The sequence below is a fragment of the Alternaria atra genome (genome assembly GCF_907166805.1).
Source record: "Alternaria atra isolate CS162 genome assembly, contig: 25, whole genome shotgun sequence".
Classification (NCBI taxonomy): Eukaryota; Fungi; Ascomycota; class Dothideomycetes; order Pleosporales; family Pleosporaceae; genus Alternaria; species Alternaria atra.
Genome location: NW_025091323.1, coordinates 3,458,016 through 3,479,604, shown reverse-complemented (window position 1 = coordinate 3,479,604; position 21,589 = coordinate 3,458,016). Strand labels below are relative to the sequence as shown.

At 50.8% G+C, this 21,589-nt stretch overlaps 8 protein-coding genes across 8 annotated transcripts; 4 read left to right on the top strand and 4 right to left on the bottom strand.

Moving 5' to 3' along the window:
* Positions 1–277: 277 nt before the first annotated feature.
* Positions 278–4,666, bottom strand: ALTATR162_LOCUS6225 (uncharacterized protein; the record flags this gene model as incomplete). Its single annotated transcript, XM_043313846.1, has 4 exons — positions 278–1,409; positions 2,916–3,519; positions 3,970–4,136; positions 4,188–4,666. 4 exons carry the CDS (start codon positions 4,664–4,666, stop codon positions 278–280), a joined length of 2,382 nt encoding a protein of 793 aa, XP_043169781.1.
* Positions 4,667–6,079: 1,413 nt separating this feature from the next.
* ALTATR162_LOCUS6224 (uncharacterized protein) lies at positions 6,080–7,487 on the top strand (the record flags this gene model as incomplete). Its single annotated transcript, XM_043313845.1, has 5 exons — positions 6,080–6,236; positions 6,285–6,347; positions 6,398–6,474; positions 6,533–6,825; positions 6,875–7,487. The coding sequence occupies 5 exons, from the start codon at positions 6,080–6,082 to the stop codon at positions 7,485–7,487; spliced, it is 1,203 nt and encodes a 400-aa protein (XP_043169780.1).
* A 1,023-nt stretch (positions 7,488–8,510) lies between these two features.
* On the top strand, positions 8,511–10,114 carry ALTATR162_LOCUS6223 (uncharacterized protein; the record flags this gene model as incomplete). The annotated part of the gene is made up of 3 exons (XM_043313844.1): positions 8,511–8,657; positions 8,707–9,919; positions 9,972–10,114. 3 exons carry the CDS (start codon positions 8,511–8,513, stop codon positions 10,112–10,114), a joined length of 1,503 nt encoding a protein of 500 aa, XP_043169779.1.
* An 801-nt stretch (positions 10,115–10,915) lies between these two features.
* Positions 10,916–11,743, bottom strand: ALTATR162_LOCUS6222 (uncharacterized protein; the record flags this gene model as incomplete). Its single annotated transcript, XM_043313843.1, has 1 exon — positions 10,916–11,743. One exon carries the CDS (start codon positions 11,741–11,743, stop codon positions 10,916–10,918), a length of 828 nt encoding a protein of 275 aa, XP_043169778.1.
* A 627-nt stretch (positions 11,744–12,370) lies between these two features.
* Positions 12,371–13,545, bottom strand: ALTATR162_LOCUS6221 (uncharacterized protein; the record flags this gene model as incomplete). The annotated part of the gene is made up of 2 exons (XM_043313842.1): positions 12,371–13,288; positions 13,336–13,545. The coding sequence occupies 2 exons, from the start codon at positions 13,543–13,545 to the stop codon at positions 12,371–12,373; spliced, it is 1,128 nt and encodes a 375-aa protein (XP_043169777.1).
* A 280-nt stretch (positions 13,546–13,825) lies between these two features.
* Positions 13,826–15,490, bottom strand: ALTATR162_LOCUS6220 (uncharacterized protein; the record flags this gene model as incomplete). Its single annotated transcript, XM_043313841.1, has 3 exons — positions 13,826–14,168; positions 14,217–14,464; positions 14,516–15,490. The coding sequence occupies 3 exons, from the start codon at positions 15,488–15,490 to the stop codon at positions 13,826–13,828; spliced, it is 1,566 nt and encodes a 521-aa protein (XP_043169776.1).
* Positions 15,491–16,707: 1,217 nt separating this feature from the next.
* ALTATR162_LOCUS6219 (uncharacterized protein) lies at positions 16,708–17,943 on the top strand (the record flags this gene model as incomplete). The annotated part of the gene is made up of 1 exon (XM_043313840.1): positions 16,708–17,943. One exon carries the CDS (start codon positions 16,708–16,710, stop codon positions 17,941–17,943), a length of 1,236 nt encoding a protein of 411 aa, XP_043169775.1.
* A 1,752-nt stretch (positions 17,944–19,695) lies between these two features.
* On the top strand, positions 19,696–20,498 carry ALTATR162_LOCUS6218 (uncharacterized protein; the record flags this gene model as incomplete). Its single annotated transcript, XM_043313839.1, has 2 exons — positions 19,696–19,704; positions 19,761–20,498. The coding sequence occupies 2 exons, from the start codon at positions 19,696–19,698 to the stop codon at positions 20,496–20,498; spliced, it is 747 nt and encodes a 248-aa protein (XP_043169774.1).
* Between the last annotated feature and the right edge of the window lie 1,091 nt (positions 20,499–21,589).

Below are 21,589 nucleotides of genomic sequence, written 5' to 3'. Positions count from 1 at the left end.
CGTTGATTGACAGGACATGCATGTACACTCATTGCAATCGAATGATTAAAGCAGTAAAACGATAACAGCGGATGATTCGTCGACGCGGATAGAGGAAACGGCTGGCATGGTATCTATTGTGCTCGCGAGGAAATTGCTATTCGTGAACGTTTGCTATGTACACAAGAACTTGGGGGTAATTGGGACTTTTCGTCAAGATCAAGGAAGAACGCAGAAGGAAGGAAAAGACATACAGTCATAAAACAGAAGAGAAGACCAATAAAAAAGGAAATCATTGTTACCAGGAGAAGGAATGCTGGAGACCGCGCGGCTCCTCGCTTGCTGGCTTACGGAGCGAAGCAAAGAGAGCCAGGAGTTGCGCCGCTTCCATCCCACCCGTCTCTTGCCAAAATGTCGAAGAAGAAGCTTGCTGCATGGCAAGCTCATAGCAGGTATCAAGGAGCGCGTTTGTGTTTTCTGGCGCATCCTTGATTCTCACTTTCATCGCAATGGCCATTGCAAGGAAGACGTGGAAGCGTGCCATAGACATAGATGCGGAGATTTCGACTGCAGGTCGCTGCGAATTGGGGTATACAGACTCGCAGAACCGAGAGAAAAGTGAAGGGGTAATGGAGTAAGCTCTATAGTCCAGAGATTCGAGATGCTGGACAAACTCCGTTGTTAGAGTCTCCGCTTCGAAGCGACTAGGAAGTGGAGTGGTTGCCAGAGCACGACTGCGATCGGTAAAACTTGATCGGGAAGAAGCCGGGCCAGGACTCTCCGTATGGCGAGCGGCGAATATGCCTTGGCGAGGTAATCGCGGGGCCGGAGCCAGAGGAAGTATGTCATCTTCGACTTCTGGGATTGGCGACATGGCCTGCTCGTTACTAGCCTGAGATAAAGAAGAGGTTGAAGTCTTTCGAGAATGGCCTCGACTGCTGGTACCCGGTTGTAACTGACTAGAGCTTGCTTGAGCCATGAACTCCCATGATGGCGCCGTGTGCGGTTCGATCGACGATGGTATGGGTTTACTCATAGCTGGGTATGCCGTTCCGAATTGCGGTAGCGCGGATCCAGGTGGCATCGAATCGGGTGACGAGGCACGTGTGGTACCTAACCATAATGAAGGTACTGGTGAAGACGGCGAGGAGAAGTTGGGGAAAGGCTCACATTCATCTATAGCGATGGAAGGCATGCTCCCACTTCTAGCAGAGAAAGCACCAAGGTCCAAATCATCGGCAGTAAATGTTGCGGGTATCGTAGTATCGAGGTTGAGGTGGGGAGGCGGCCCTTGCCAGTCGAATGATGTTGGTGTGTTGGCCATAAGGTTTTGGTCGATGGATTCCATACCATGCATGGGCGCATTGACATGTCTGGCTAGCTGTGCTTCGAGCTGGTGTATTCGTCCTTCTAGTGCTTCACGATGTTCACTTGAGCTTCATTAGGACACGACGTCATGTGACTACGCGTTGACGCGTCTCGGTGCTAGCACTCACGATGCAACAACTTCTTTTGGTTTCTGTGTTCTCACGCATTGTATTGCAAAACGTTTACACGTCGAGCAGGGCGTCTCGCCGTCGCATCGGATCTTCCTTCGTCGACATCGCTCGCAAGCGTTCGAGACGGACTTTCGCCTGGGCTGCCAGTCCTTGACGGCGCTGGGAGAGAAGCGAGCTGGACTTTCACCAGAAGGCAATGAAGCTTTTTTAATTAGCGATATCACAGAGCGATATAGTTGCCAAGCTTACTGAAGGGGCACATGCTGGAGACCGATGTTGAAGATTCCGCGTCGGATACTGAGCCTTCCGATGATTTGAGTGCAGATGTATAGAATAAGCAGGTGACGATCGCAAGACGGAGGCGTGAGAAAGGAAGCCATGGCGGAGGACGAGATCTCAGTTTGTTTTACGTCCCGTTGCCTGTCGTGGTGACAGACTGCTGAAGGTTGACTAATCGGGTGTACCTGCCCTGGTGTTCCGCGCTCGATACACTTCCCTGACAATCTGGCCCTCACCATGACTTGCGACACAATTGCCCCGTTCCTTGCACGTCTCGACTCCTCATAGGCGCGGACGTGCGACGAGACATGGTCATGCATGTCGCATCGACTTTCCCTCCGCTTTCAGATCTTCTAGAACAGCGTCTGCCAGATGACAGGGCTAGAGGACGGGGAGGCGGCCGCACTCCGCATCTGCAGCATAAGTGTCGCACTGCCCCCCAAAAAGTTCCCACCGGTAAATCCTTCGATGCGTTAAAGAGCGGAATCTACGGCAATTTTTCCGCTCTCCAGTCAAACCGCATTATGAAGCACCGGAAAATTATAGAAGAGCATGTATCGCTTCTGAGTCTGTGACAGAGAGATAATTGTGGGCCAACATGACCTCGTGGACTCCGCCCATTAATCGCTTCGAAGCCTGCCCATGCAGATTACAACTGCCGATATGTCAAAACAACGTTTCTATATCGTCGCATCAATTCCTTGGCAGACGGGACGTTCACTATCATACGCGTCCATGAGCACCGTAGGCGCCGTGCGGCCTGGGTGACGCGTGTCATTGTCTGGGAGTCCATCGAGAAAAATGCCATTGAGAATATCGCGTTTGCATTGAATTATTTACAGGAACGAGCGCGCATCGCTTTGGTACGACTACACGCGACACAATGGACCGTCCGTCGACTGAACACCGGCGCCGATGATGCCTTTATCGTCAATAGCCCAGCCCTCAGTGCCAACACCGTGGTGCACATAGAAGAGCATGCCAGGATCATATTTCTTCTTGATCTGCTGGAGCCTGGGGTAGTTGGAACCCCAGAAAGACTGCTGCCAGTCAGGCTCGGCGATGTCGGCCTCATTACCGTACGCGCCGCCAGCTGGTGATACCTCACGAAGAGGAGCCATGACCTGAGTGGTAATCTTTTCGACCGCAGCTTGCCACCCCGCAGCGGATTCTTCGAGGACACTGTTGATGATGACCATCTGGCTCTCTTCGTTACGGAAAGCAGGATTAACGGAGTTGATATCCTTCCGCACCGGGTCAACAGGGCGCTGGTGGTACATGTTAATCATGACGGCGTTCTCGACAACGTGCTGAATAGCGGCGACTGTTTGGTTACGTATCTCGGAGTTCACCCAGTTGTCGGATGTCAACAAACGATTCGACGCAATACCGGTGGCGGCACCAATATAATAGTTGAAGGTACCAAATGTTGCTTGGTAGGCTGGGTAGAAGCTGTCGTGGTGGGTTGTCTTGGGATTGAGCTCAATACCAAGCGAGGCGCACTTTTCGTAGAAGGGCTTGATGAGAGCCTCGTACTCCTCGACGGTCTTGTCCGTGGCAAAGAAAGGACCCATAGACCACATGTAAGTGCCTGGTGCGAGCTTCATGAGGGAGAAGTATGAGTAAGTCTTCGCTCGGTTGTATAAGGGCATGTTCTCGAAGAAGAATGTAAAAGCCTCCCAGAACTTTTCAACAGTAACGGTCTCGGAAGTCATGATGGTCCAGGAAGACTGAGTTACGGGAACCTTGCGGTGGACCTTGACTACAGCAGAGGTAATCACGCCAAAGGTACCTCCTCCACCGCCCAGCATAGCCCAGTACAGGTCACTGTTGACCTCTGGGGTAACAGTGACGAAGCGGCCACTGGCAAGGACAACTTCGAGAGCGACGATCTGATCGGAGCCGACACCGAACAACTGCATCAGGGGACTATGACCACCGCCTGTGGAGTAACCACCGAACACACCAACGGTCGGGCAGATACCGGCGATAGCGGAAACGCCATATTTGTCGGCGGCCTGGTAGAGCTCGAAACCTTGAACACCCGCACCGACTTTGAAGACTGGCCCATTGTACGTCGAACTCTTGTAGTCTTTGACGTACTTGATCTCCTTGAGACCATGAGTCCAGATGCTAAGCGCACCCTTTCCAACTGAACGACCATTGTAGTCGTGCCCGGTGTTACGAACAACCAAGCGGAGGTTCAGGGTACGGGCAAAGTTGACAGCCAATTGGATCTGTGCAACGTTGCTGACTTTCACAGCGTATTCTGAGTAGCCTCCTTGGGTACAAGTGCCATTGGCGAAGTCGCCTGAAGTGGGAATAGGGCAAGTCATTCCATACCACAGAGGGTTCATCAGCGCACCGTTGTCGACATAGCTACTCCTGTCAGTGTCTGTGCCTGTATGCTGTCGGTCATCGTTCACCTACTAAATCTCTTCCTGATCCCAGTTCTCGACCAGGTTCGCGCACTTTGCGGCGTCGTAGTTGTTGTACTCAGACTTCTTGTAACAGGACGAGCCTATAGGAACGATTTTCTCCAGCGCACCGCCTAGCAAGAGATCGAAAACACTCCACGTGAGCTTGCCTGGGTAGAGAAGATCGCCAGGCATGGTCTTGCATCGGAGTGATCGTCGCACACGGCGGGTTCGCGCTGATAGTGTGGAGTTTGAGCTGTCTTCAAACTCGAAGAGTGAAGCATACTCAGCGAGATCAGGGTTCTCTTGCATCGATGAGACAACATCGTCAGTCAGCTGTACAGCCTCGACACCGAAAAGAGGGAGGTTGGCAGGTGTGGCATCGATAGCAAGTGTCTCAGCAGCAGGTGGGACGGAGAAAGTGAGCGTAGCGCTCTGTGCCGCGGTGAAACCGGCACAGGCCAAGGAAAGAGTGAACGACTTCGCCAACATGTCGGACGATGCACTCCTGCAGTTGAGAGGGAAATCAAGGACGGCTGGTTGATGAGTCCCTGGCTGCCACGTTCTTGCGTTGTACGCAGGGTTTTATACGAGTTTGCTTGTAACGTGCAGGTGGCGGCGATTAACCCTATCTCGGTCGAGCCATCTACCAATCCTTCGGATGCCATCTGCTCATCCCGGCATCGGCAAACGGAAGTGGGATGAGCACCAGGCGTGGCCACCTTGTCTAGAGTCTAAAGACTGCAGGGGTATTCCTCTGTGGTCCCGTCCAAAGGACGCGAAGGCGCGAAGGATGATACCATAAAACTCGGCATTCACGCCGCATGCATGCACGACTGTGGGATTCTATTCGCTCTGAACATAGCAGTGGAGAGAACTCAGACTCCCTAAATGAAGATGGTGCCACTCGGGTTTAACAATATCACAGTGAGCCATCTTACCGCCATCGAGCCGACGGGTTTGACTGAGTATACTAGCTTACATATAGGTACGGACCGCGGGCAAGGCGTTCCGCACATCAGCCCCTGTGGAGTTTTAGTCCCACCGCGGATGCACGGTGCGCAGATTCCTGGAGAAGATACCGGATTCGACAGCTGGTGGGGCACTAGAGAAGACCCTGCTCATAGAGCGAATCCTATAACCGTGCCACACAACACCCAAAATAGCACTCTGAGAAGTTTTTGTAACTTCAAGTAGGTGTTACATTGCTCTACGATGTTGACATATCTTTTTAAAATGAACCACGCTTACCTATAGGTATCCTCAGGAACACATAGCCAAATGATGATATTGGAGGCGGTGGCAATAAGAACATTCCAAGCCAGGCCTTTGAATCCTTTGCTAAGATAAGCTCTTCCTAGAGAAGGATCGTTCAAATCCACGCTCCACTATGGTTTGCGAACCCGAGCCTGCCACCATGAATTAAGGGATGGCGAAGGAATAACGGCGACACAGACTATCCTAGTTCGAAAACGCTTTGGTGCATGAAGCATAATCCATCAGGGCTTGCTCTCTTGCACATGCTTTCATGTCGGCATCGTGGCCTCGAACTTTAATACAAGATGAAGTTACGACTATGCCGCTTCAGCTATGTGCATTTGATTAATCTCAATGGCGGCTCGGCGGATCCGGCAACACGGGTGTTTGACGGATGAGATCGCATCTCCGCTTCGACTTGAAAGTTACATTCCTCCAAACACCTCTCGGGTTCGTGGCGTTACCAACATCACGGGGGCGGAATTGGCGCTCTCGGCATGCTGCGAGGTGTGATGGACCCTGTCCGGGTATCGTTTTGAATTTCCCTGCCGTCAGACTGTGAGTTGTGCAAGTACTTCATGAGTGCCACTTCCCGTGTGACTTTCACTGAATTGGTTTTCGATCCGTACACAGGTCTGACTATTCGTCATGCCTGCACCCGGTATCCCGGCGCCAGATATGTCTGGTGTTGATTCTGGACTTCAACCCACGCTCATAGCAATGCTGTATCTTTTTCCTGGACTTGCACTCGTGGTGCTACTGGTTCGGTTCTGGAGGAAATGGGTAGATAACATTCTTGGCGGAGGTATGAACACACAATTGTGGTTGCTGAGCTACGCTAATTTCCTCATAGACGATGCACTGATCGCCATCGCCTGGGCTCTCGCCTTAGGCAACAGCGTCATTACGCATCAGTGTAAGGCCGTTGGTAGTATTTTAACATCGAAGAGTCTGACGAGTACAAAGTTTGTGTGGCGCTATATACTGGTTATCACGATAAGGATGTCCCGTATCCAACTATTGACTTCGTTCATGCATTCAAGGTAAATCAGAGTAAGCTACATGTCTCGACATATTACTGAAAAGCCCCCCTCTGTACAGCTCAAATATGGTCTCAGCGTTATATATTCACCATGCATCGGTTTCGTCAAAGCCTCCTTCCTATGGACGCTCTACAAGCTTCGTTCAAACAACCCTTGGATCAAGCGATCTATCATTAGCCTCCAGGCGATCAACACTGCATTCATCGTTGCATTCACCATACTCGCGGCGATACCCTGCCTACCAATCGCAAAGAACTGGCAACCAGATCTTCCTGGACGTTGCTACGATCCGCTAGATTATATTTTGGCCAACATCTCTATTGTACTCATCACCGACGTGTTGGTTCTCCTGTAAGAACCCCTTTTGCTAATATGATGATACCTACTGATAACGAATCAGCATTCCTACATGGATCATCTGGGACTTGCAAATGCCACTCAAGCGAAAAATTGTCACAGTATCGTTCCTCTCTCTCGGTTTCATCGTAATCGCAATCGGCGTCGTGCGTTTCATCTGGCTCATCAATTCGTTCCAAGGCAGAACCAAAAGCTACAGCGTCGAAGCATCTTACTCCGCGATAGAGTCTAGTGTCGCCATCATCGGAACCTCAGGGCCGACTATTAAATACATATTGTCGCGCTTCATACCCTGGCTCCGTCCTTCGTTCGAACGCTCTTCCGGGAACAAGAATTCATATAACAAATATGGCAACCATACTGATGTTGTTGCCCAACGAAGCAGGTCGCAGTACGGCGCACAAAGTGGATATGATGACTTGGACAGGATGAGTGTTCATCATCAGGAATTCGAGATGAAGAGTGGCTGGCAAAAGAAGAAGGGATGGGATGACGATGCAAGAAGTGATGAGCAGCACATCACAGGGGACGGCATCAACAAGACTGTGGAATGGACAATACACTCGAGAGAAGAAGTACGAATAGGCAAAGCGGTGTCAGTTGATCCAAATACCACGAACGGAAAGCCTGCTGCGAGTCCCACGCAGATCATCTAAGCTTGGTGTTATGAGTGGGACGTTGAGGACGCTACGATCATCGAGATGAGTCCAACTGGGATACAAAGACGCTCGTAGGCAGCTGTGCTGTGCTGCATACGTAGTGGGGCCGCGCCTCACAAAACCCTGATACATTCAAAGAATAGACTGTATGACACGTTTTCGAAAGATTGTGAGGGTTGACGCCAAATTCACACTACGGACTCGCTCCAAGACGTCAGCCATTCCCTTTTGGCCAACTCCAGATTCCCCTCGATGTCTTTGGTGCTATTTCCCACCATGCAGTTCGTTCATCTTATCTTCGAATTTCCATCTTCCCCCCTAAGGATGCATGGTTCCGCGCCCAGACAGGATGTGGGTCCTTTTGAGCTTCCGTACTCGATTGGAAGTAGACCATTTGTTCGTTGGCACCCTCGCATGCCATGTAATAGCGAAATCTTCGACGTTATTCCTCACGCAGTTCCATTGGATATGTAAATAAATATTGCGCGAGTCCACTCTTCAGCAGTCGTACTGGTAATCTCGCCTAGTATCGCATCCACTACAATACGACAGTAGGATCGAGGTACAGCGACTTTGCAGTGGAATCACGCAGCCGCCTATGTGCTTGCGATGGGGCTGCAGGAGGATGAATACGATGGCAAATAACGGAAGCTTTCCAGGGGCTAGCAAGCGAGAAAGCGGGAATTGTTGACCAGCCAAGGATTGGGTGCGCCCAAGCGACCTGATGAGAATAGTAAAGGCCTCCCTTTGGACGACTGGGGGAGAGAATCAGAACTCAGCTGCGAAGCTTCCATTTCTCCGACTTCTAACGAGAGTAAGAGTCGAAGAGGCAATCAGCAGGGCACTCGCTGTTGGTGACATTCGGTCGCAACTGTCCCGGTCACAGTGACGGCTTTATTTCCGAAAGATGGGGCACAGTATACCCGACTCGGCGACTTCCCCTCAAATACCTTACCGGCGGTTGGCCGAACCATAAGACGAGATCTCCACTGATCCTGGGCTTCGCAGAGAGCTTGAACGATGTCGCGAATTGACGGAGCTGAAGTAGCAAAGCACAATAGCAAAAACGATTGCTGGATAGTGCTAGATTCCAAGGCATATGATGTGACAAATTTCCTGTCAGATCACCCGGGTGGCGCACCGATTATCCTGAAAAACGCCGGGTCGGTGAGTGCAGTCTTAAGGTTAATAAGGTTCCATAACTGATATCGAATAGGATGCGACAGAAGAGTTCAAGAAATACCACCCGTTGAGCTATCTGGAAGATTACTTGTCCAAAGATGCGTTCCTCGGACCTGTCGACCCCAACACATTCGGCCAGCTACGCCAGATCAAGAGCGAAGAATCGACAAAGCCATCTAGAACCGACCCCAATTCCAACGAGATCCCACATGTGAGCTTGTGCGTCTCCACAACCGACTTTGAAGCAGCGGCCAAAGCAGTCCTACCTCACAAGTCGTATGTTTACGCTGCCGGGTCCGCCAACACTGGTGTATCGCTCAAAGGCAACCTCGATGACTGGAGTCGTATCAATTTCCGACCGCGTGTAATGCGCAACGTAGGCGATGTGGATACGCGTCGCAAGATCTTTGGGCATAGCTCACCGTACCCATTCTACATCTCTCCCATGGGAACCATGGGTGCCATTCATGAAGCTGCCGAGCCAGAGATGATTCGAGGAGCAGTACGGAAGGGAATTCACAAAGTCGTCAGTACTGCGAGCTCGAAGAGCAGCGAGCAGATTATGCAGAGCTATCACGATGAGCAAAAGCGACTTGGAGATGGCAGCCCGACGCAACTATTCTACCAATACTACATGCCTGTCGACCGCAACAAAGCTATCGAGCTCATGCGAATCGTCAAACGCTGCGGATACAGGGGCCTGTGGATCACAGTCGACACGCCTGTTCTTGGCAAGCGAACGGCGGATCGCTATCTCCAGGCCGAAGAGGCGCTAGCTGTCGGCCTTGCAGAGGAGAGTACTGCTGAATGGGAGACAGGCGGCGATAACGCTTTCGCGCCTGCCATGGGTGGACGGCCAGTACAAGGCCAGTTGAGTCCGCACACCACATGGGAGGATTTAGAGTGGATCCGCAAGGAATGGGATGGACCGATCGTGTTGAAAGGGGTGCAATGTGCGGATGACGCGAAGCTTGCGATGGAGTATGGTTGTGACGGAGTCTTGCTCAGTAATCACGGTGGCAGGCAAATGCACACTGCACCGAGTGCGCTCATGACGTTGTTGGAGATTCGAACGTACTGCCCAGAAGTGTTGAAAAAGTTGGAAGTCTTCCTTGATGGCGGTTTGAGAGATGGAAACGATGTGCTAAAGGCGTTATGTCTGGGCGCGACAGCGGTGGGCGTGGGAAGACCGTTTCTATATGCGCTTGGAGCTTATGGGTCGAAGGGTGTCGAGAGATGTGTTGATGGTAAAGTCTAACCGCGGCTTTGGAGTCAAGAAGACATACTAACATGCAATAGTTCTTGCGGATGAGCTGCAGACGGGCATGCGCTTGTTAGGCATCACATCGCTGGACCAGTGCAGACCTGAAATGGTCAATGCAACACGACTGCTGAACGAGATGTGGCGACCGGAGCAATTGAGCTTGAAGAGTAAGCTGTAAGGCCAATAATATTACCAGTTATTTCCGGATGTATGCTTGGAAAACTTTGAGTTTTGCGTGTGAATGTTATGGAAGTCTACTTCAGGCGCACATCGCAATACTCCTTCGCTCAACGCAGGAGATTCGTACTTGCAGAACTAATGGGTAACAAGCTCAGCCCGCACTAGAGTGATGCTGCTCCTGTCGCCGATGCCGCCAAAGGCCACATTGGTGAAAATTTCTTTACCCCTCTGCCCCTCACCCCACACCCCACCATGCCTCCGGCTATAAACCTTTAACAATATATTTGCATTTATTGTTCATTCTTTCATCAAAACATCCTCAGGTGAGATGGCCGAGGTTAGTAACTCCCATCAATCTTCTCATCAGATCTCCTTCTAACATCATTCAGTTGGTTATGGCGCCAGGTTAAGGTTATCTTAACACATATTCCTGGTCACGAAAGTGGCGTGGGTTCGAGTCCCACTCTCATCAGCATTCGTCTGCTTCAGCAGATATCCCAGGATACTTTTTTTGCGGTGTCGGGAGTTTCAGAGCAATGGTAAGCTAACCACGTTAGCACCATCGCTGCCTTGACACCTATAACCTTTTTTTGTCGGGCTAGTACGCAGCGTGCCACATGTCATCTGCTTACGACAAACTCTAGTAAAATTGCGTATCGTGATGTTTTTACACGTCTTCGTAAACCAGAGAGCAATTTGGGCAATAAGCACATGCTTAACGACAATGCTTCCAACTATGTAACATTTGTTTGAGGACTCAGAGCGCACTACCTTATTGTTGCTCACACACCGTTTTCTCTCACTTTTTAGCGATAGCGACATGCGCTACGCATGGAAACCCCTCTACTTCAACCACATCCGCGTCTTTTTTCCCGTTTAACGGCCTCTGAACCTTAACTGCCGCCTTCTTCCCAGCAATGTTCAATTGCTTCCTAAACTCTTCGTTCTCCTCGTCCGTCCACTTTGGTCCCATATGCTTCCACATGCCAAACAAATAACCGCAAGTCTCTTCCACACTCTTTGACGCATAGTACACTGTCTTTTCTTGCAACTCAACATCCTTGAATCCTGCACCTTCCAGCGTCTTCTTCAAGTGCGGACCTTCGTACCAATCGTCCGAGACAGGCCAGCGGAACAAGGGCGCATCTGGCTTGACGGCTTTTTGCGCTTCGTGTACAACAGACATGTGACCCACGGACTTCCAGCTAGTAACAATAGCAGTGCCGCCTGGTTTGAGCGTGCGATAGATCTGAGCTGCGCCCTTTGCTGCGTCGGGGAAGAAGAAGATGCCCATATTGGTGATGGAGTGTGTAAACATCTCATCGGGGTATGTCAGGTCGATGCCGTCGATCACGTCGAAGGATAGAGTTGCCGAGGATTTCGTAGCAGAAACGGTGTGGTGTGCTAGATCGACCATTGATTTTGCGTTGTCGACACAGGTAATCTTCAGCGGAGTGTCGGGGTGCTTGAACAGAATTTCTTGCGCGACAATACCAGTTCCGCATGCATTGTCTAGAACAACGGAGTCGGAGTCAATCGGAGGTAGTATGTCGACGAGATATATGGCAACCTCACGGGTGCAACCACCGGTAGAGGCCTCATAGGTTGACGCGAGCGTGTCGAACATTGCGCTAGCGGTTACACTGGGTTCACTCATGATGATCAAATGATCGTTGTTGTGTCTCGAGTGGTGCAATGTATATGCTGAAAGAAAACAAGCCGAAACTAGCAAGGTACTTATAGGCGGCTCAAGGCTTACGAGAGATCAACAGCTGACACGCGTGATGGCTGAAGTGGGGCAAGTCAACATGTGAGATACGCGAAAGACATCAATCAGATCTCGTATTCCATCGGAAGGAATCTATCTTTGATTACATCTTCAGAATCGATTGCTAAGTCTCCGGGTTTCTTCCAGCCAAGAGCTCGGATACTTTCACCCATCTAAAGTACCCGAGTTTAGAAATCGAGTACATCTCTTTCATGGCAATCGAGAGCCGGGCGTAATACGCCCCGTCGTTGATTCAATATAGTGTGAGCTAGTAAATCCTTCACCACTCGAATTCCGTGTCGCCGAAGGAATGTTTCACATATCTCATAGCGGAAGCACCCAACATCTACTTCATTATCTTGCCCTTTGATAGAAATGAACGCCTGTTTGGTGCTAATCTGCGCGGGCTCTGGAAAGATATCGTTCGCCTACACAGATCCTAAGTAGTCGGTGGGGACTCGGAGGTACGCATGGAGGACTGATCATTCAGAGCTTCGCATCATCCTTGAATCTGATTAATCCATCTTGAAAGGTCGTTGCAATGTGTACGCCACGTTCGTAGTCCCACATACGACTAGTATGCAGCGCCCTCCCGCCTGTAGCTCGAGTAAGCCAAGCCTCCTGCACAAACCACTTCCGTCCGTCTTTATCGCCACCCTTATGGCTCTCTAGGTTGCAAAGTGGTAGCGCGCCATCCTCCCATAATGTCGGATCGGCGTTTGGGTGGTCGATCCGCGGCTCAGATGGCATTATAAGATCTTTGATGCCAACGTGGAAGATGACGCTGTGAGATAGGGATGCCATGCGAGTGTAATCTCGAGGCCGATCGAGATGGTTTGGGACGATGAAGAGCGAGTTACGGTCCGATGCGTACAAGTGTGCACAAGCGTGCATGTTAGCCTCACGCGTCAAAGTCGGTTTCTTGATGGAATCTGACGGGGGCGGATATGGCGCGGTAGGCAACGGTAGTGAGCCGCGGAGTGTGTAGAAGGTTAATTGTTTTCGATCGAGCGGGTGCCGGCTGCGATTGTAGTTGGCCATGTCAACCTTGCGGATGTGTAAGCCAGCAATAGGATTGAAGTGATTTGGGTGAGCTGGGAGGTACGTTTCGCGGAAATACTCGGAGTCGTTACTCGGAGCCGCAGCATGTTCCATTGGCTCATCGTCTCTGACTTCTAGTGCGTCCCTGTACATCTCTTTCAGATCAACATGCTCCTGCATGTCGAGAAGTGAGCTCTCTTCTCGCTTGAACGAGCAGGTACATGTAAACATATCTCCATGAGCCGCGACTTGGCTCACGGTAACATTTCGGGTGCAATAGTTGTAGCCGTCTCGGATCTTTCTAACACGGTATGTGTAGTGTTCATTAGGCTTACCACCTAGGATGAACCATCCGGTGATGTTCTATCATATTGGTTAGCTGCCATGAGAGTATATTGCTAACAGCTTACGTGGATAAGGAACCCTTCCTTAACGGTTTGCGCCGCAGCCCATGCAGCTTGAGCAAACACGTGCCCTCCATACGTTCCGTTCTCGCCGCCAGTTGGTGAGTAAGCTTTGACGATCGAGCGAAACGTCCAATCATCGATACGTTCAAGTTCGATGACTTTGTCGAAAGGAAGTACGCGTCTATCGTCGGTGAAATAAGAACGTACAACCATGATAGCGATGAGATATTCTGAAATGATGTAGAGGTTTGAATGGTTAGTTTTCTTGCTTTGCCGAGTCGGTGTTGGTGTTTACAACTGGTGTTCAACGCGACGCTAAAAAGTTACCTCGGAACGCGCGGGGTTCGGTTGGATGACGGGATAAGCCAACAACCTCTACTAGTGTCACTCAAGCCGTGTAGATACTTTTGACGCGATAGAATGACTATGCGACGCTATGTGCTGCTATTATCAGTAAAGAAGCTACGACTATCCACATGCCTGGTTGTCTGCTTTAGTCTGATCTCCCGGACCTCGTCTCCAGAAACCATACCCTGACAAAGTAAAACACAAGACCACAAAGCCATATTCCTACGAGGACCGCTGCTTGTATGGGTGCAAAAACAGCACCTCTGATAACGACGAAGCCACTGATTAGGGCGAACAGTATGGGGATAACGATGAGCGGTTTCACTGGTCGGGGTAGATCGGGCTCTCGGAAACGCAAAATGATGGCGCCGAGCACGGTGAGGAAGAAGAAAGCATATTCAGCCAGGCCATTCAAAGTCAACAGAATGCGCATGTTTCCGAGCAGAATGTAGATGCCGGAGAGTATGGTGTTGAGAATCAAAGCATTACTAGCGTTTGTTAGGGAGTGGTTATCAAGTAAACTCGGATGTACATACATTGGAGACTCTCCATTATCCATGGTCATGTCCGCTGGTTCGCCCGAATCGGCAATCTTGCTCACTTTCAGTGTACCGACACAACCGACAGTGCCAAGAACTCGCGGAAACCAGTTGTTGTTCGCTGCTGCGACAGTCATCCTTCCAGCCACGAAAGAGTTACCAAGAGCGGAGCCCGCAATTACAAGGCAGATGAGCGCTGTAGCAAAGTAAGCTACACTCTTGCCAAGGAATTGGGTAACAGCCGTCTGATGCGTGTCAGTATGTGAAGTTGTGGCACGCAAGTCTGGAAAACTTACTACAGCAGCAGCATCTGTTGTTGATACAACCTCCCAAGGGAGTAGAATATAGTAGACGGCGTTGGCCGCGATATAACAAAGTATGATGGTAGGTATAGCGGTGTTGATGGAGAGTGGCAGTTGGCGGCTGGGATTTCGCAACTCAGCTGCAACATAGTTTGCCTTGTCCCAGCCAGAGTACGCCCATAAGGCTCCATAAAGAGCTGTACTGTAGAAGCCAAGTGACTGCCACGTAGTCACTTTTGTCCAGTCGAACCTCGATCCATCGGGTAGTACCGTGTCTCTTGGAGAAAACCAATTGTTTCGATGCCAATCATGACCTCCGAGGTCCTTGCTCTTTCCCACAAAAACGAAGACCACGACTAAACCAGCTACGATGAGGAGAAAGATGGTAAGCAATTTTATGGCAACGAAGAAGCTAGACAACCGGGTGCTCGTTTTGGTGCTGATGGAGTTTAGAGTCGTTACACACACTAGGACAAGCAGAGACAGCAATTTATGCGTGATGGGCGGATCTGGTTCGTTCACACCCAAGCTGGAGTAGATGGACTCCACAAATACGATGCTGAGAATCGCAAGTGTAGCTGGCATGGTTGCTACGACCCAAGACCAAGCGGCCATGTATCCAAAGACATCTCCGTAGATGTAAGTGAGATACGGTTGGATGCCGCCCTCGCCAGGGAACGCGGTACCTAGTTCCGCCATGGTCAGAGCACCAGTCCATGCTAGAATACCACCAACTAGCCATACAAGTAGCCCAGCGCCAGGTGATGGAACGTTCGCATCGATAGGTCCAGGCGATGAAAATACTCCTGAGCCGATGACGATGCTTATCAGGAGCGCAAATCCATCGAGCGCACCCAGATTGCGGGCAAATGTGCTTCTCGCGGCTGTAGTGTCATCGTGTTCCTCGTCCGGAGCGTATGATGTCGTCGATTCTTGGCGGAGCAGAGGCGCTGTCTCTGAGGGTGCCATTGTCGTGTTCTTGAGGTGTGAGGCTTGATAAGCTAATTGTCGTTCTTGCCGAGGTGATGGAGCGTCACACGTGTCCACGTGGTGTGACTTGGAGCTACGCGTCCTCTCTGAGCTTTTCAAATGTCGCAAGCATACGTTTTTTGATATTGCTAAGCCAAACGAACCAATGTCGAATGTGGTGGTGGTAGGAGATGACAGGAAGGCTGAATCGATTTGCCGCGCGACGCTATCGCGTCAGGATAGGCTCAAGTTACGTCATCCTGATCACCTACTAAACGCGACATCAGAACGCGAAACTTCGTTCGCTAGTACCTTTGCAGATCTACGTCCATACATTTTGAAGGCTCCGTTGAGGTTGGATTCTTTACACATTCATCGTTTATCCAGCGTAACGTCATCTTGCATACCACAACTTGACATCTTCCTTTTTCGCTCACTCGAAGCTTGCACCCCTGCAGCCAAGTGTTTGCTGTCGCCTAGGCACACATGTATCCATTAGAAAATATAGAGTACATGATCAACAATGTACTATCCAAGGGTCTGGAGCGACCAGTTGCGAAGAAATCGGTCGCTGGGATAGTCTTAGAACTCGATAGCACTGTCGCTCCGGGACGAGCTATTCGAGCTCAAACAAGGCAACGATTGTAATTGAGGATTGAGGAGTTCCTTATAGCTTCCTACAACTCTTTATAGCCAGAGAAGGAACAAAATGGTGCAGAGGATACATAAGAAATTGCAATACCAAACGTTGAAGGTTAAAGATAAACCTCCTGCAGTCAGAAAGAAGTTCTCGCGCATAAACAGCGGTGTCTGTTCGAATGCAGCGCTCTGTGCCATTCGGATCGCATGTGAATTGTCGTTTAGTTACAGCGCTGGGATGACCAGAAACCTGTTCGCTAGCGTGCCTTCACACGGGAAATGGTGGGGAGGTTAAGCTTAAATTCTTAGTGCAATGACAGGCCAATGACGTTAAGTGGAATTCTCGGCCCTTGCGGGCTTAGTGGACTGCACAGGGCTTAGTGACACGCATCATCATGGCGACGTCATTCCTGTGAGCTCACAGTTTGTTTGCAGCTGCTTAAAGCTCTGGATCCCTTGTCGACCTTTCATCATTCACACACTATCTTTTTGCAAGACACCCCAATATCTTCCAATTGTTTGCCAACCTCTTCATCCAATCAATTGAACGAAAAGAACACACACATACCAACACAATTATGTTCTCAAGACAAGCAACCCAGAATGCTCGCTTTGCAGCCCGCTGTGCCCGCCGTCCAGCTGGGCGGGTACCCAACCCCCAGTTCCGCGCTCAACAACCGCGCTTCCAGTCTACCGAGTCAGCAACCTCCGGCAACGCGGGCGCCGGCTCACATGCCGCCATCGGTGCCGCCTCCGGTGCTCTTGCAGCTGTTACAGTCGGCTACATCTTTTACAGACAATCAGGCGCTCGCGATGTTGTGTTAGCTTCCAAGACTGCTAAGAGCTATGTCAACACAGCCACACAGAAGATCAAGGAGCAGACACCAGAACCCAACGAGGCACTGCAATGGCTCCGAAACGCCGCGCAGAGCTACGCTGCTTTCATCCCCGGTGCCAAGGGCTACGTTGACTCGGCGTTTGACGACCTCGATGCCATTCGCGCAAAGCACGGCAAGGAGGTTGACCAGATCGTCTCCGAGGCATACGATGAGATGCGCCGGGTTCTCGGCAATGGCGACATGAGCCTCGTTACCGCACACAAGACTTGGGACGTCATCACCAAGCACATGAGCCGCATCGCAGACCTTGCCGGTGACGCGTCACAACAGATCATGGACAACCACCCTCAGCTCAGGGAGAAGGTCGGCGGTAACATCGACAAGCTCAAGGAGTACGGCGACAAGTACGGTCCCGAGGCCAAGAAGGAGGTCGACAGGACATGGAAGCAGATCAGCGACGTCGTCAAGACTGGTGTGAGTGCATCAAACATCGAGAAGATCAGGAGTATCGTACAAGAGAAGGTCGAGAAACTGAAGAAGATGGGCGATGAGGCGTGGGATAAGGGTATGGAGCAGGCAAAGCCCTACCTTGACAAGAACCCTCAAGTCAAGAAGATTGTGGAGGAGAACGCGGATGCGCTGAAGAGCGGAAACGTCCAAGAGCTATACGAGCGCGTCAAGTCTGCCGTCGAGAAGGGCGATACTGGTGACCTTGAGTCATACGTCAAGAGCGCCGCCAACAAGGCCAAGGAGTCGGGCTTCGGTGGTGACTTTGAGCAGTACTTCAAGCAGATCCCTGGCGGCGACCAAATCATGCCTAAGCTAAGCCAGCTCCAAGACGTTGCTCAGAAGCACGGTGACGAGGCACAGAAGCTCTTCAAGGACACCATCTCGGAGATCTCGAGCATTCTCCAGAAGAAGGGAGATGAGGCAGCGAAGTTGGCTGAGAAGGCCAAGGAGGACTCTAAGAAATAGGACACCGCAAACATGTTGTCCTAGCATGATGAAGTGTTTAACGATTACTTTACTTGTACCATAATGCATCATCGGCGTTGCCCATATTTAGCGAAAATATCTCAATCTTTATAAACAATCTTCAAATCGACTTTCCTGTTACTCATTTCTGCTATCGCCGTCTCAAGTCTCTTGGTAATGTCCGGCATGCATTCTTCCCACAGTTGGCTAGTTGCATATGTACAGGTATGCACCTACTGTTTTTCTTCCATCACAAGGTCGATGTCGAACTTCAACAGCTTTGGCATGTTCGTGATGGTATAAGCGCTCCAAAGACTCCTAGCTCCAAAAACACGTTCAGTGTACAAGGCTCACATGGTGCCTCTGCCGCTACTTTCCTCGAAAAGATAGGCATAGACGGTCGAGCGAACATGACTACCCTGGATCTTGCTGGGACCTGGCTCTGGATGTACAACAATCTGTTTCGCTCTTGTCGCAAGTTAACCAGCTTGCGCAATCTCTATATTTACATGAACGTTGGTCATGTCATTACGTTCAACTCGTACAAAGTCGTTCGTACGTGTGTTTTGCAGAACAATCCACAGTTCGAAGACATTCCGACGCTAGAACTACTTCAGACAACAAACACATCGACGAGAACAACTGTCGGAACTGGTGATGAATGCGTATTGTAACGTGTGCAGAATAGTTTGCAGGGCAGAGGTGTGGAGGTTATGGTCCCTGTTGTTAGCGCCGGGAGTAGGCGATTGAAGGATGACGACACAGACGAGTTCTTGTAAGGACAAGGGGCGTAGCATTGCTGCTTGGAAGAATTGGGGAGAAGCGTGCCTGGAAGATATTCATAGTCTGCTAAATTATTACCATGTTAACGCAGGATAGGGCGGATGCCTCTATGGTAGGCTTGTAGCCCCAGGAGTATTGCTTGACACACAAGCCCCTTAACATACGGCGTACCAGGGAATGTGGCATACAGTATGCGGTTGATAGATTCGACGAAGCAGTCTTGTCATTATATAAGCAGAACCTAATAAAACTTTCTTTTTGAAAATACATTTGCGTATGCCAATGGATGGCATTCCAAGTAATGATAGCTGCCTTGAGGAGTGTGCGGGGATGCATGCCCATCACTGCCTGTATGCAGGAACTACTCACTGTGCACACCGCAAAGCGTATTAGACTTTCGGGAATCCTCTATGCGGGGTGAGCTGATTGGCGTGAGGGGAGGTTGCACAAGGCGTGGGCGTGCAGTGGCATAACCATCAAATGCAGTGGCGCGCAGCGTCAGAGAAATGCACAGGCGGTGAGACGAGGGCGTAGAAGCAGTGATGGTTGTAGTGAAAGACGCTACAAAAGAGTGCAATGTTAGGTGAATGCGCATTTACCATCAGGCTGCAAAGGAGTTGTCGCCAAAGTAACCCCGCGATCGGCTAAGGAAGTGAGTGGGTCCGAGGTGAGAGAAAGTGGTGAGAGAAGCTGCAACCGCGACGTTCGTCCGCCCAATGGACTGGGCACGCTCCACTGGGGCAGCCAATGACGTAAACGCGCCTCCCTCCCCTGCTGCACCGCCCTTCCCTGACACCTGGCAAGCGCTGCTACTCTATTTACTTCTCCCTCAACAAAACCCCAGCCTTCTACATCTTCTCACTCAATTCCCCACTTCTCTCTACCAAACTCTTTCCTTGGACGTCGATCGACACTACTACTACTCCTGCTACTACTACTACCACTTACTCAACTCAAACAACCGCAACCATGGGCAAGGTAAATATTCGCGTGCTAAGATCTACCCCGCCGGTACCCCGCTAACACCTGCATAGGCGAAGTACATCATGCTCGACTGCGACAACACGCTCGTCCAGTCTGAGCGTTTCGCGTTCGAGGCCTGCGCCGACCTCACCAACCAGGTCATGGAGAAGCACAACATCGATGCCCGCTACACAGCCGAGTCATTGCTCGAGGACTTTGTCGGCCACAACTTCCGAGGCATGCTCAAGGGTCTGCAGAAGAAGCACAACTTCACCATGCCTGAGGACGAGATGGAGGACTTCGTCGCGCAGGAACTCGGTGCCGTCACTCTCAAGCTCAGCCAGAAGGCCGTCGAGTGCCCTGGCGTTACCGACCAGCTCAACAAGCTCAAGGAGCAGGGCTACCCCATGTCTGTTGTCTCTACTTCCGCCAAGAGCCGTGTCGTCGCTTCCATCGAGAAGGCAGGCATCGCCCACTTCTTCCCTCCCGAGCACGTCTACTCCGCAGCCACCTCACTCAACCCTCCTTCGTCCAAGCCCGACCCCGCCATCTACCTATACGCTGCTGAGCAGCTAGGTGTCAAGCCTTCCGAGGCCATCACCGTCGAGGACAGCAAGAGCGGTGCCACTGCTGCCATGCGTGCTGGTATTCCGTGCATCGGCTACGTTGGTATCTACGGCATCGAAGAGGGCAAACAGAAGATGGACGAGATGGCCAAGCTTCTCACTGAGGAGACCAAGTGCGCTGCCATCATGTACGACTGGAAGGAGTTCCCAGAGTGCTTGAAGAAGGTAGAGGCCAAGTTGTAAGTGCTTGGTCGGACACTGGGGAGCTGAGGAAGATGAACATTTGATCAACTCTACTTGCCATTGCAGGGGAGCTTACGATTACATTCACGACATCAATGACTAAATAGATTCAGTAATGAAGATTTAGTGGACATAGGTCCCATTCACATCTACAACAACCACCTTCAGTATTGCTCACTCTGCCATGTTTACTGTTTTGTTTGGTGACGCAATGGTGGGACCCGCGCCGTTCAGTGAAAAGGCGCGTTCCAGGCTCGGAGTGACGGCCCAACGCTGCCCCGCCATCCCCACTTGGTTCCTGCAAACTTCAACGCGAAACATCCCGAACATCGAACATTTGCCTTTACCATCCCAGATCTCTTAGTGCCGGCTTCTCGCGGCGTTGATTTCTGCTGCTCACGTGTACTAGAGTGCGCAGTTTGAGCCGCCGTACCTACGTCTACGGCCCGATCCATCCACGCACTAATCCTCCCACTCCGACTTCAGCACTAGCAGGCTTCCAATCGTACGACTGAGCAGCCCATAGCACCCGTTCAGTGATGGAACCTTATAAAAGCAACTTGCACGTGATTGTAAGCAGATCATACGATGAGGCCACACAGCAGCTATGCGCCCGCCAGGTTGCCAAGCAAAACATGCCTCGGTAAGGTGGGGCGTTAATATCACCCAAAGTCGTGCTCTCGTGCGTTCTTTGCGCAAGACCCAACAGCCCCTTGTCGGCTGGGTCATTCCACAAAGCAAAACCAGCCCACCACGCCCTTCGCAGAAAAAACTGGACTGGTGGTCTGCGCGCTCCCTTAATGTACAATTTCACTACCTTACAACAGCACAACAACAACGTTTCTAAGAATTTAAACCTTACGGAGATAACTCTCTATTCGTTAAAGTATAAGATAGAAGGTTCTTAAAAAAATTACCTCTTCTTGTTGCTATGTGCAGCAGGTGTAAGAGGTCTCCTATCTCCTAGCGTGCCTAGAGGTGTTTAGTTCTTTCTGCGAAGGGCGTGCCACTGAACAGCTGGATATCGTGTGCGCAAGTGCTAGCACAGAGTTCGACGACAGCACCTCATCCTGTCGTTATCTTCGCTCAAC